Below are 13,400 nucleotides of genomic sequence, written 5' to 3'. Positions count from 1 at the left end.
TATGCCACTAGCAGTTGCTCTGTCTTCCTGAAATCTTTGGTTCTGTTCAAGTAGAAGTGTTGCTGTCCGTTTATGTCCAAAGAATGCAGAATTCTCTCCCCCTTATTCTGTGGGTTTGGATAAAAAGTAGGCAGATGAATAGTTTGGTTAAGGGCCACACTAGACACTACCTTAGGCATAAATGTCGGGTTTGTCCTCCGAGAAACCCTGTCTGGATAAAAAATGATAAAGGGTTCCACAGCCATGAGTGCCTGTAGCTCTGAGACTCGTCTTGCAGAGGTTATTGCTAGGAGCAGAGCTGTTTTCCAAGATAAACACTTTATATCAGCTGTAGCAGCTGGCTCAAAAGGAGGCAGGGTGAGTTTTTCCAAGACATAATTGAGGTCCCATGCAGGTATTGGTCATCTCCTTGGAGGCCTTAAGTTTTTGGCTCCTCTGAGGTACCACCTTAACAAAGGATGAGAAAAGATTGGTGGCTCTATACTGTAATGAGCCGAAATGGCAGAGGCATGAATTCTAATTGATGAAAAGGATAGGCCTTTGTCCAGCATCTCAGTTAAGTATTGCAAAATCTGAGGAATATTTGGTACAGCTGTGTTAATTCCTTGTGCCTGATTCCAAGCACAGAATCTCTTCCATTTTCCAGCGTAAGATTTTCTGGTACTAGGCCTTCTAGCCTCCAAAATGACATCCAGAGTTTTAGTGAGGGGCGCGTTTTGTAGGACTACATTATTCACCATGCTGCCTGATTTAAGGTCTTTAGTTGGCTGTGCAGGATCTGATTGTTTTGTTGGGATAGTAGATGAGGTATTTGAGACAAGGTCTAAGCCGGGCATTGAGACAAGTTCCTTAGGAATGGATACCAGTACTGGCGGGGACAGTCTGGGGCAATCAGTATCATCTTTGGCTTCTCTTGTCTGACCTTTAGGAGTACCTTGGGGAGGAGAGGCAGTGGAGGAAAGGAATATACTGCTACGTTTTTCCATCTGAAAGATAGTGAGTCCACTTCCCATGCTTGTCTGTGATAAGTCCTTGTGCAGAATCTTTTTATTTGGTAGTTGTGTAGAGGCGCAAATCTATATCCGGGCATCCCCATTTCCTTGTTATCATGCTGAAGACTTGTGGATCCAATTTCCACTTGTGGGGATCCATGACGTTTATGCTTAGTTCGTCTGCCAGAGTATTTATCTTTCCTGGCAGGAATTGTGCCTGCAGATGTACTTGGTAAGTCAATGCTGTGTCCCACAAAGTCATGGCTAGTCTGCAAAGGGGGTAAAAATGAGTGCCGCCCTGCTTGTTTATACACTACATGACCGTGGTGTTGTCTATCAGTAGTTGTCCTGGATGAAGTAGGCCCTTGAAGGCTGTCAGGGCATTCTGAACAGGTAGCACCTCTTTTCAACTGATATGTAGATGCATTTGGTTTGCGGACCATTTGCCTTGAATACATCTTCCTGCCATGTGGGTCCCCCAGGCACAATCTGATGCATCCGTTGTTAACGTCTGCCTGGCTGGGGGTAAGGTGAATGGCTGTCTCTTGTTCTGGTGACAAGCCTTCGCCCACCATCGAAACTCCTGTTGCAGGCAGGGAATGCGGGTAATTATTGTTTCCAGGCTGTGGCAATGTTGAGTCCAAACACTTTTTAGGTACCATTGAAGTTTTCACATATGCAGGCTCGCATATGGAATTAGTAGACTGCAGGATGCCATGAAGCCCAAAACCCTGCAGAATTTTTCTTGCAGATAACTGGGCCTTTTGTTGCCAACAGGTTGAAATAGGTAGTTAGTTGCCTTTGTTTGTCTGGTATGAGATAAGCCATCTGGGTAGATGTATTTAAGCTTGCACCCAGGAATATTACCTCTTGAGAGGGTACTAGTTTTGATTTCTTTTCGTTGACTGTGTACCCTAGGCCTGTTAGAAATCTCTTTACAAACGCCAGATGCTGTAGTAGAATGTCCTTGTTCTCTGCTTGAATGAGGCAGTCATCCAAGTAAGGATATATTTGTATTCCTCTGTCTGCAGAATGCAATTACTGGTGCCAGGCACTTTGTGAAGACCATGGGCGCAGTAGATAATCCAAAGGGCAGTGCAGAGAATTGGTAGTGCATTGAGCCAGCTTTGAATCTGAGGTATCTTCTGCATGTTTGTCTGACTGGGACATGTAGGTATGCCTCTTTTAGGTCTAAAGTCACAAGCGAAGCCTTCTTGCCCAGCATGGGCGGAAGTTGCTGTAGAGTCAACATTTTGAATTTTGGTATATCCAGATATGTGTTTAGAATAGATAGGTCCTGTACTGGTCTCCAGGTCTTGTCCTTTCTTGGTACCAAGAACAGTCGAATAAAATCCTCATCCCTGCTCTTGCTCTGGTACTTGCGGAATGGCCCTTATGTCCATGAGGGATGAGACTTGCTTTTGTGCCTCTGCCCATTGATGTTTTGGCAGGTCTGGCCAACAGTTTGCCCTTGGCAGGGTACGGAAGTGAAATTTGTAGCCTTGTGACACTTATGTTTATGACCCATTTGTCCTGTGTTATAATGTGCCAATTGTCTGAAAAAAGTGCTAGTTTCCCCCTAAAGGTGCTGCCAGAAGGTAAGTGCTTGGTGCAGGCAGGGGGAAGTCATTGGGACTGTTTCCTGTATGGCTGTGATTTGTCTTCATTTTTGGAGGTAGAAGCACCCCATTGTTTAGACCTGTACGAACCTTGGAGCCGAGATCTGCCCCTTTGAGGTCTGTCTGACACTGGAAAGGACCAATTCTTTGTAGGTCAGTGTCTGCTAAATCTTGGAGGCTGTACCTGTAAGAAATCTTTAAACGTTTGCATAGATTTAGATTTGTCCTCCATTTTCTTTAACACCTCTTCTGCTTTAAAACCAAACAAGGTATCATGCTGTAATGGAGCATCTAATAATTTTGCTTTGACATGATCAGGCAGATTTTGTTCCTTTAACCAAGCATGCCTCCTGATGACAGAACCCATAACAGTGACCCTTGCAGGAGGCCTCCAAAGAATCAAAACCACATTGCAAAGTATGCTTTCCAACTTGTTCAGCTGCATGCAATAAATCCTGCATTTCTTTGTTTTCTGCACATTCAGAATTTATCAACATTTTCTGTTTAAGCAGTGAGATGATATATTGCTGATATTTGAGCATATGAAACTGACAATTTAAAGCCCTTATAGCCAAGGTAGCAGAAGTGTAAATCTTTTTTCCCCATCTGTCCAATGCCCTAGAATCCCTGTCAGAGGGGGTAGGGTTTTTTTTGCAGTGGAAGCCTTGACCCCTTTGGGACCCTGAGAGATAGTTTCTGGGTCAGCAGCAGGGTTTTTGAAAAGGAATTTATGAGAGTCAGGAACGCTATAGTACCTGTCTGGCTTAACAGGAGCTAGAGGTAAGGAGCCAGGGGTCAGACTGGACTCTGAAAATACATCATCTACAATGTCTAACACAGGTGGAACAGCTAGGGGGCCTGTGTTGTGGTAGTAAAAGGAAGTCTCAGAGACTTTTCTTAGATTCTGAAAAATCTTGACTCTCCCAGTAGAAATGCTCCCTCATGGTACGCAAAGTTTCCCCAAAAGAATAATCCTCAGGAGGACAGGCTGAAGGGATAGATTCTACAGCATCAGAATTCTCATAGGGAGGAACAGAGTATTCCTGATCAGAAGAGGAATCCGACGAAATGGAAACCTGATCTGAAGATTCATATTCTGTCTCTTGCCTAGGCCTTTTATCAGGAGGGGGATGGTAACCCCTGATCAAAGTAATTAAGTCTTCAGCCATTTTGAGCATCTGTTTTTTAGGCATGGAGACCTGTCCATGAGGCTGTTGTACTTCTTTCTTTGTCTTTAAAGGTGCTTTAGTCTTTGCCTTTAGAGCTGAAGTCGTTTTAATGTACAATTGAGTAGGTCTGAAAACACCCTCAGAAGCCGATGCCTGCTCAGCGGCTCCAGACCCATCTGAGGAAATAGTCTCCGAAGGCCCAATACCTAGATCTTCCAAGCAGCCTAGTCAACTCCACGTGGGAGTCTGTAGAGGCCTGCGGGTCTAACGTAGCGGGCGTCAGGGGCTGTGAAGGCGCCTCACTGAGAACCGGCGACTGGCTTAGAAGAAGCCTAGTCGGTTTTGGACCTCGGATGCCTGTCTTTTTCTTTGCGTTTCTTGAGAATTCCAGTAGTCGGATGGCTATCCGACGACATTGTATAATTAAATCTTCTGCCAAAATAGTGTAATGCAAAATCGTACTGACGCTTAATAGTGCGTTGGTTAAATCTACCACAAAACCGACAACTAGCAACGTCGTGGTCAGGGCCTAGGCAAGGAATACAGTACGAATGAAAGTCCTTATGAGGTATTTGCTTCCCACAAGAAATACAATTAACTTTTTCTGACATCGGTCTGGAGCAAGATAAAAGTTTCCCCAACTGGGTACTTAGCTTTTAATGAAGACTTCGGATCTGAAATTCGAACACGAAAATCTCAGGAGTTTGCCGACCGGCACTTGCAAACTGCTTATGCTTCAGGCACCGCGCGACAAGAAAGACTGAAGCAAATGGCGTTGGCTGCAGCTTTTATACCCATGGTGCACTGACATCAGGGAAGAGGCGACAGAGCAACCGACGCAGGACCTAGACTTTGGAATTCATGCCGACTGAGGGTAGCCTGCTAGCAGGATAACCCAAGTGTAATGACTACAACAGTGAAACACGAAGAACATCCAAAGCAAGGACTGATCAAGGGGAATCCTCATGCTGCACCTTTTGGATACTTATGATTTGAAAAATACACACATGTAAAAAATTAAATAAAATAAATTACCTTAAGTTCGGCCAGTTTATCAATGTAAACTTGTTTGGACTGATCTTCTCCCTCTTCGTACAGCCATATCTCCGTGTCTTCTAGCTTTAGTACATAACTGTTTCGGTCCTAAGGTGAAATATTTTTTTAACACACAAAGATAGTCATAAAACTACTGATTACTGTGTACTCCTCATGAACTACATCTACTTAAAACAGGCACAGAAGTATGCACCATTCACAGTTCTTTATTGATGCTATGCATCAGTTATACAAGATCAGTTTTCAGCAGTGCCACAAACAATTCCAAGCCACATTAGGCAGAGGCAGTGATTCTTAATTTTTTTTCAACAAATCCCATTAGTAAAAAACATGACCAGATGTGACCTGGTTATAGTTAAGGCAGGACACAAAACATATTAGCACTTAATACTTAGATGTTCAAGCAAAATTTGCAAAAGACTTAAAGCCAAACTAGTAACAAAAAAATAGTTGCACTATCAACTAGCCTTACACTACTCACAAAAATAACAGTTTACAATGGTCACTAAAATGAAATGCTTGCAAAAATATTCAAATTCAGTACTTAAAAATTAGAAGTTATGTACCTACCATAACGTTCCATGTTAGTTGTCTTCTCTCGCCTTCTTTCTTGCTGGATGGGTTCGGAGCCGATCCTCGGCTCCGACTCGGCACTTGCTTTAGCTTGAGAACTCCTTTTACCAGCTCGAGGCAACCCTATATCCCATGATGCAAGGCGGAACTACCTCAGATCTCGTTTGGTAGCTAACCTACCCTGCTAAAGACTATCCTAATATAATTAGGAACATAAGTTCCTAATAGAAGTCCTCATATGAAGGCAAACAACCTAATAGGAACTGTTCAAGATCTGTCCAGGCCAGGGGGAAGGAGGGAGGGACGCAAGAAAGAAGGCGAGAGAAGACAACTAACATGGAACGTTATGGTAGGTACATAACTTCTAAATGTTAAGTTGTCAATCTCGCCTTCATTCTTGCTGGATGGGACCGCGTCCCTAGCACCTGTATCCCGGGTGGCTCAATGGAACAGACTCTTGAGAACTGTGGAACCAAAACTGGCCCTATCTCTGGAGGCCAAGTCCAACTTGTAATGAGAGACAAAGGTATGAGGCGTGGCCCAAGTAGCTGCTGCACAAATGGTATCAATGGGTAGTCTATCCTGAAAAGCTGCAGAAGTGGATAGACTCCTGGTTGAGTGTGCTTTTGGCTTAGAAGATAGCTGTTTGCCTCTGAGAGAGTACACATAAGAAATGGTGGAAGTCAACCATCTGGATAAGGTCACTTTAGAAACTGGAAGACCTATCCTGTTCTCTGCATAGGAGACAAATAATTGGTCCGATTTTCTGAATTGTTTAGTTCTATGCAAATAGTACCTGAGCTGACGGACATCCAAAAAATGCAGTTTCTGTTCAGCTCTGTCGGAATAGTTTGGGAAAAAGACTGGTAGATCTATAGATTGGTTAATATTGGTTTGAGACACGACTTTGGGGAGAAAGGAAGGGTTAGTTCTTAATGATACCCTGTCCTTATGAAAAACCAAATAAGGGGAACGAATGCAGAGAGCTTGAATCTCGGAAACCCTTCTTGCAGAAGTGACAGCCAGTAAAAATATAGTTTTCCAGGTCAATAACTTCAAAGAACATGAAGCAGACGGTTCGAAGGGAGGTAGTATCAAGGATGCCAACATTAAGTTTAGATCCCATTGCGGAGGAGGATGCTTTATAGGTGGTTTTAGGAGAAAACTCCTCTCAGAAAGGCCTTGCATAATCTATGAGACATAATGTTATTGTCATGCAAGCCAACATGATACTTGGAAATAGCAGCCAGTTGTACTTTGACTGTAGATGACGAGGATCCTGAATGAAAAACCTCCGCCAGGAAATCTAAAACAGAATGTACAGGAGCAGTAAAGGGATCAATATTTCTGGAATTTGCCCAAATAGAAAAACGTCGCCACTTGCTAGCATAAACAGTCCTAGTGGACGACTTCAAAGAAGACACTAAAATGTCTCTGACTGAGTCAGAAATCATCGGTAGCCTGGCTAGGGAAGGAAGTGGAGCAACCAAGCAGTGAGGTTGAGAGAATGAATGGCCCGGTGTTGCTGACCCGACTGGTGGATCAAGAGATCCGGAACTGGGTCCAGATGCCAGGGCTGCACCAGAAGGTGACTATGCAGAGACGGAAACCAAATTTGTCGAGGCCAATATGGGGCAATGAGGATCAACTTGGCTCTCAAAACGGTGGCTTTCTGAATGACTTGTGGAATCAAGGGAAAGGGAGGAAAAGCGTACAGAAGTCCCCGGGGCCAATCCTGGGTTAGAGAGTCTCTCAGGGGTTGGCCTGGAAGGGGAAAGAGTGAAAAAATCGGGGCACTTGTTGTTTTGAGGAGTAGCAAAAAGATCGCAACAAGGAGTGCCCCACTTCAGAAATATCTGATCCACAAAAGATTGATTGAGAGACCACTCGTGAGGCATCAGAATAGATCTGCTCAGCCTGTCCGCCAATAGGTTGGACCTGCCGGGGATGTGCGTTGCTATCAGAAACCGCTCGCCCATTGCCAAAGTCTGAGAGCTTCTCGACATAACGGATAGGACCTGGTTCCGCCCTGTTTGTTGATGTACCAGACCACGGACATGTTGTCCGTTTGTACTGCAATAGTCCCCGTGGGAAGAAAGTCTTTGAGGGCTTGCAACGTTAAAAGCACTGCTCTCATCTCCAGGACATTTATGTGCAGATGGTATTCTATGGGTTGCCACGTCCCGTGGACCATCCTGCCCTGATAATGCCCCCCCACCCGATCAGAGAGGCATCCGTAGTGACTGTGGCAACTGGAGGAGGGGGAATAAAGGGTCGGCCCTGATGAAGAAGAGGGGAAGATATCCACCAGTTCAGATGAGCTCTGCACGACTGTGTGACTAAGATTTCGTGCCTCATCGGGAGACTGTGGTACGACCACTGCGTGAATAGCATCCACTGCAGAAGACGCATGTGGAAGCGAGCCAGTGGTAGAACAATGGCCGCAGCCATAAGACCTAGAACCTTCAGTATAAATCTGGTTTTGATCTTGTTGCTTTGCAATAGAAGCGAGCAATTTTTGGATGTCCAGAATTCTTTGATCTGTTAGTCTGGCTAACATTTTGACGGTGTTTAATTCTGCGCCTATAAAGGTGATAGATTGGCAAGGCAGCAGAGAAGATTTTTCGAAATTTACTGAAATTCCCAAACTCCTGCAAAGCTGTAGAGTGTAGTCTCTGGACTGAAGAAGCTGACACTTGGTGGTGGCGAAGAGGAGCCAGTCGTCCAAGTAGGGAAACACCTGGAATCCTTGACGTCTCAGATGAGCTGTGACCACTGCCATGCATTTGGTAAACACTCTGGGGGCTGAAGTGAGGCCAAAGGGCAGTGCTCTGAATTGGTAATGACTGGTCCCTAGCTGAAAGCAGAGAAACCTTCTGGAGCGTCTGTGAATCTTTATGTGATAGTACGCATCCTGAAGGTCTATAGAGCACATCCAGTTGTCCTTGCCCAGAAATGGCAGAATGGACTGAAGCGTGACCATCCGGAATCTTGCCTTCTTGACAAATCTGTTTAGATTGCTCAGGTCTGATATTGGTCTCCAATCTCCCGTCCTTTTGGGGACCAAAAAGAATCTCGAGTAGACGCCGGATCCTACCTGGTCTGCCGGCACCGTCTGGACGGCTCTTTTTTCTAGGAGCTTTGAAACCTCCTGTTCTGCCAAATCCCTTTGACCGGGTGAGATGTCTGGAAGGGATTGTAGAGGTGGAAACCTTCGAAGTGGATTTTGTAACCCTCGGATATAATCGACTGTACCCACATCTCTTGTGATAGGGATTGCCAGGCTACTGGGTACAGTGAAATCCTTCCCCCGACTGCCTCCAAGGGTGGACAGTCGGGCAACACCTCAGGGATGCTGAAAGGGCTTCTCAGGAAGAGACTCCCTGTTGCCCTGGTTCTGAGGACCCCCCCTGCCTCTAGGGCGACTTTATTGTTACCCCTCTGCCTCTGGGGGTAAACTGACCACGTCGTCCGTGTAGCTCCTTGGGCTTTACGGAACCACATCTTCCCCCTTCTGACCCTTGGGATATGGTCTAGAAGGAGTGGAAAATGGACTCCAACGGCAGAAAGAGTTTTACCGTCCTGCTCACACCTGGTCAAGGTATCCTTCACCTGAGGTCCGAACAAAGCCGAACCATCAAAGGGGTATTAGTGAAGGGCCTTAAAGGGGTCCAAAATTACAAAGCCACATCCAGGCTTGGCGTCTAAGAGCAACTCCTGTGCCTGCGGCCCTGCTCGCTCCATCGGCCGCATAAGATATGAGCCGCATGGAGGAGTTAGATATGGAATTCAGGATTGCAAGCTGCGAGGCAATCTTTTCTTGAGCCCCAGCAGCAGAAGGATCCTGGACTACTTCACCCAGTTCCTTGAGAATATCTCGTTGAAGCCTGGTGAAGTGACAAAGATAATTCAGCGAATGCATAGCAAAGGTCGCTGAAGAAAACATCCGCTTTCCATACCTGTCCATGGTCCTAGAATCCTTGTTAGGAGGAGGGACAGGTACTGAAGGATCCGCCAGTTCCTTCTTAGTGGCCGCCACCACCATAGCATCCACAGAGACACCCTTGGAAAGGAACTGTTTGTCCGAAGGGGCCGTGATGAATTTGGATGGTCTTCTGGGGACAGGTTCCACAGAATCTGGAGCCACGCCTTCGAGCCACTACCTGCATAAGTGGGTCGAAAGGCGGAGACACCCAGGAGGTGGAGGGTCGGGATCCAAAAGCCTCCAGGTATACCGACTCATCCTCGGAGGGGTCAATGGAGGGCCAATTCCCCCTCTGTTTGAGTAGCTCAAGGATGTCTGAAAAGGAGACATCCTCAGAGGGAGACCGTGGGGAACCCTCCGACTCATCTAAGTCGGTATCAGATGTAGTAGACTCAGGGGAGTCTGTGTGTTTCCTCTTACACGTCCTCTTCCAAGGGGGTTCCCCTGCAGGATCAGGAGAAACCTCGGAAGAGGAGGAAATTCCCAGTGGGGAAACCTGGGGCGATGGATCCCTGGGCCTGAGAGCAAGAGGCTGGCAAGAGGCGTCTGCAGGCACTGATGAGGGAGGAGCTAGAGGGATGGACCGTTGACCAGGCTCAGAGGCCAGGACACTCCTCATCACCTCAAAGGCTCCCCTCCCCGGGAGGCCGGAATATCCCCACTCCGAAGAAACAGGAATTCCCGGCTCCAATGAGAGAGAAGGCTCCGAGGCCGATGTCGGCGCCGAGCTTACCAAAGCCGAAGCCCCGAGAGGGAGGCGGGTCGGACAAAGGCCCGATGCCACTAGCCCCCTCAGACCCGACAATGGAAACCAGACGACCGGATCCCTCCAAGGAAGGCCTCAAGGAGGAGATCGGGCCGAGGGCGACGGAGCCGAAGGATGTATCGGCTCCGCATCGAAACAGTCGCTGTCCCGAAGCTCCGGCTCCGAACTCTGGTGTGGAGTCGGAGGAGGAAGTTCAAGGGTGAGGCTATAGCCAAAGTCTGTTGAGACGGGCTATGGAGCATTTGGGCTAGTGCCTGAGACTTCAACAGCCTGCTTACCACCCTCTCTAAGTCGTGGTCAGACAGCCTGGAAGATCTCGAAGATCGGCTCCGATGGCTCCGCTCCGACAAAGAGGAGACCCGGAGCTGAGTGGATACTCAGTAACGGCGGGGACCGAGATCTCTTCGGGACGAAGCCGGGCGAAGTCCCTGAACTCCAGATGGAGCCGAAGGTTTCGGCTCCGATGCTGGATAAGGTGTCAGCTCCAGCCGAGCCGACAAGGCCACAGTAGACAAGGTATCGGAACCAGCCGGTGCAACCTACTACTTTATGGTAGATACATCGGTTCCAGCCAGAGCGATCTCGGCTCCGACGGAGCGGAGCCACCGGAGGAGGCTTGGATACTGAAGCCTGAGCCTTCGGTGGCTTAGAAGGTTTCCCAGACCCTGCTTTAGAGGGAGAACCTTCTGGCTTAAGTAAGCCACGGAGGATAAGCTTATTCCTCCTTTCCTGCAGGACTCTCTGGCTAAAGAGTGACACAAAGCACAGGAGTCCTGCAGGTGCAAAGGCCCCAGGCAATAAACACAAGAAGTGTGACCGTCTGTCAGAGACATTTTCTGACAGCACGAGTCACACTTCTTGAAGCCTGAGACCTTGCCTTCCCTAGACATATCCTAGGAGGAAGTAACACACACAAACCCCAACAAACACACAAATTAAACCCCTACACACAACACACAGGAAGGGAATAACCAATGGGGTTGTAGGCCTAACTAAAAACTTTAGACTAAAGGTTAAAAAAGGTTATAAAAGTTTGAAAACAAGGGAATAGGGTGGGCTGTAATTCACTACAGACTATACTATGAATAAAAGGGGAAAATAAAACCCTAACTAAGCTTTTCTGATTTTACCAAGAAAATCACTTACCTCAGCTGGCAAAGGAGACCTCTTTCGCTAAGCGGCAAACGAGATCTGAGGTAGTTCCGCCTTGCATCATGGGATATAGGGTTGCCTCGAGCTGGTAAAAGGAGTTCTCAAGCTAAAGCAAGTGCCGAGTCGGAGCCGAGGATCGGCTCCGAACCCATCCAGCAAGAATGAAGGCGAGATTGACAACTTAACATTTAAATGATAAATACTTTGCAGCATTTTAATGAAATACTAATGTAACAAAAAAATAAACAGCTATGTTTGGAACTTAACATAAATGTGGACATTCAGAGTAGATTCAGTGGAGTAGTCCTCCTAGCTGGAACATTTTGCATGGTAAGCCCATGACTTACCCGATTTTATGAGGCATCACCTGTTGACTTCCCACCAAGTATGGCAGTGACAAAAGATGCAGCCAGATCTTTCCCCCATAACAGCCAGGGAAAAGACCTCAGGGCAAGAGTCCTTAGTGGACCAGAAGGTACAGTTCCAAGTGCTCCAGATCCACTCTGCAGGACCCTAATTCCTCTTTCAAGGTATCAGACAAAGGAGGAAATGGAAGCCTGTAGAGAGAGGGAAGGCATCAAATGGGAACTAGGGAGCCACCCCAACCTTTAGGGCAACAGAAAGTACAGAAAAGGGGAAGGAGGGAGGGTACTGGGATTGCAACAATTAAGCTACACAAAACTCCACATTTATGATAAGCTCCTAACACAACTTCTGCCTGTAGCGATCTTCACATTCTGTCCCATTCATCTTTTGAGTTCTCCTGCGTCTTTCCGTCTGGCTTACTCTAGTCCCTTGTACGCCAATCCATTCCCAGGATTACTAACTTCTTGGATCATCTCTGCTCTAAGGATAGGGCCAGCGTGGAACATAAAGGTACCCCAGGGGTGGGGGGTCCTGCAGCTGACTACTTCCATTGGGTGATTGTTTTTCTACCTCCTTGCCTGTGTTTACCTGTTTATAACAGAGAGCGACCCTGCCCCCTCCCATGGACCACAACTCCCCACAAGCAACACGAAAGCATAAAAAGATAATGCAGACAAGCCGTTTGCATAGATTTAGCTTTTTCCTCCATCTTTTTAAGAACATCTTTTGCTTTAGTGCCAAACAAACATTCTTCGTTTAATGGAACATCTAGTAATTTTGCTTTGACATGATCTGGCAAGATTTGTCCCTTCAGCCAAGCGTGCCTTCAAAGAACAGACCCAGTGACAGCAGCCCTGAAAGATGCTTTTAAGGCATCAAAACCACACTGCAAAGTATGTTTTCCAACTTGGTTTGCAGAATGCATTAACTCTTGTAAATCTTTATGTTCTGCACAATCAGGAATCAACATCATTTTTTGTTTAATTAGTTCCATAATACGCTGCTGGTACTTCAACATGTAAAAATAGAAGTTATGTTCTTACCATAACGTTCCATGTTAGTTGTCTTCTTCTCGCCTTCTTCTTGCTGGATGGGTTCGGAGCCGACCTCGCCCGACTCGCCACTCTAAAGCTCGAGAGTTGGTTCCACCGGCTCGAGGCTCCCCTTATATCCCACAATGCTAGGCGAGAGTTACCTCAGATCTCGTTTGTAAGCTAACCCCAGCTTATAACAGAAACAGTATAACTGTGAAAAACAGAATCCACCTCTAACAACAGGAAGAAGAAGGGTGGCCTACATCCTGAAACAAGAAATATGCATAATAGCATATAGCTAAGAAAGAGGTGGTAGAAAGAGAGGTCACGATCACAACTCCTCTAGGTCTGTTCAGGCCAGGGGGAAGGAGGGTGGGGCAAGAAGAAGGCGAGAAGAAGACAACTAACATGGAACGTTATGGTAAGAACATAACTTCTATATGTTAAGTTGTCTATCTCGCCTTCATTCTTGCTGGATGGGACCGGCCCCTAGCACCTTGTCCCGGGTGGCCTAACGGAACAGACTCCTGAGAACAGTGGAACCAAAAGTAGCTCTATGCCTAGAAGCTAAATCCAACTTATAATGGGAAATAAAAGTGTGAGGAGTAGCCCAAGTAGCCGCTGCACAAATGGTGTCAATAGGCAGTCTGTCTTGGAAGGCTAGAGAAGTAGCCAAAGCTCTGGTGGA

General features: G+C 46.7%; 1 protein-coding gene across 1 annotated transcript in view; it reads right to left on the bottom strand.

Annotated features, from left to right (window-relative positions):
* Nucleotides 1–13,400, bottom strand: part of HSPA4 (heat shock protein family A (Hsp70) member 4) — a 2,799,623-nt gene that overhangs the window by 326,870 nt on the left and 2,459,353 nt on the right. The window contains 1 exon segment of the mRNA XM_044069267.1: nt 4,816–4,923. Within this exon segment, the coding sequence (XP_043925202.1) occupies nt 4,816–4,923 (108 nt within the window).

This window comes from Protopterus annectens, chromosome 4.part0 (assembly GCF_019279795.1).
Source record: "Protopterus annectens isolate FY-2018-M chromosome 4.part0, PAN1.0, whole genome shotgun sequence".
NCBI lineage: Eukaryota > Metazoa > Chordata > Ceratodontiformes > Protopteridae > Protopterus > Protopterus annectens.
The sequence above is the reverse complement of the archived record's forward strand: the minus strand, read 5'-3'. Positions and strand labels throughout refer to the sequence as shown.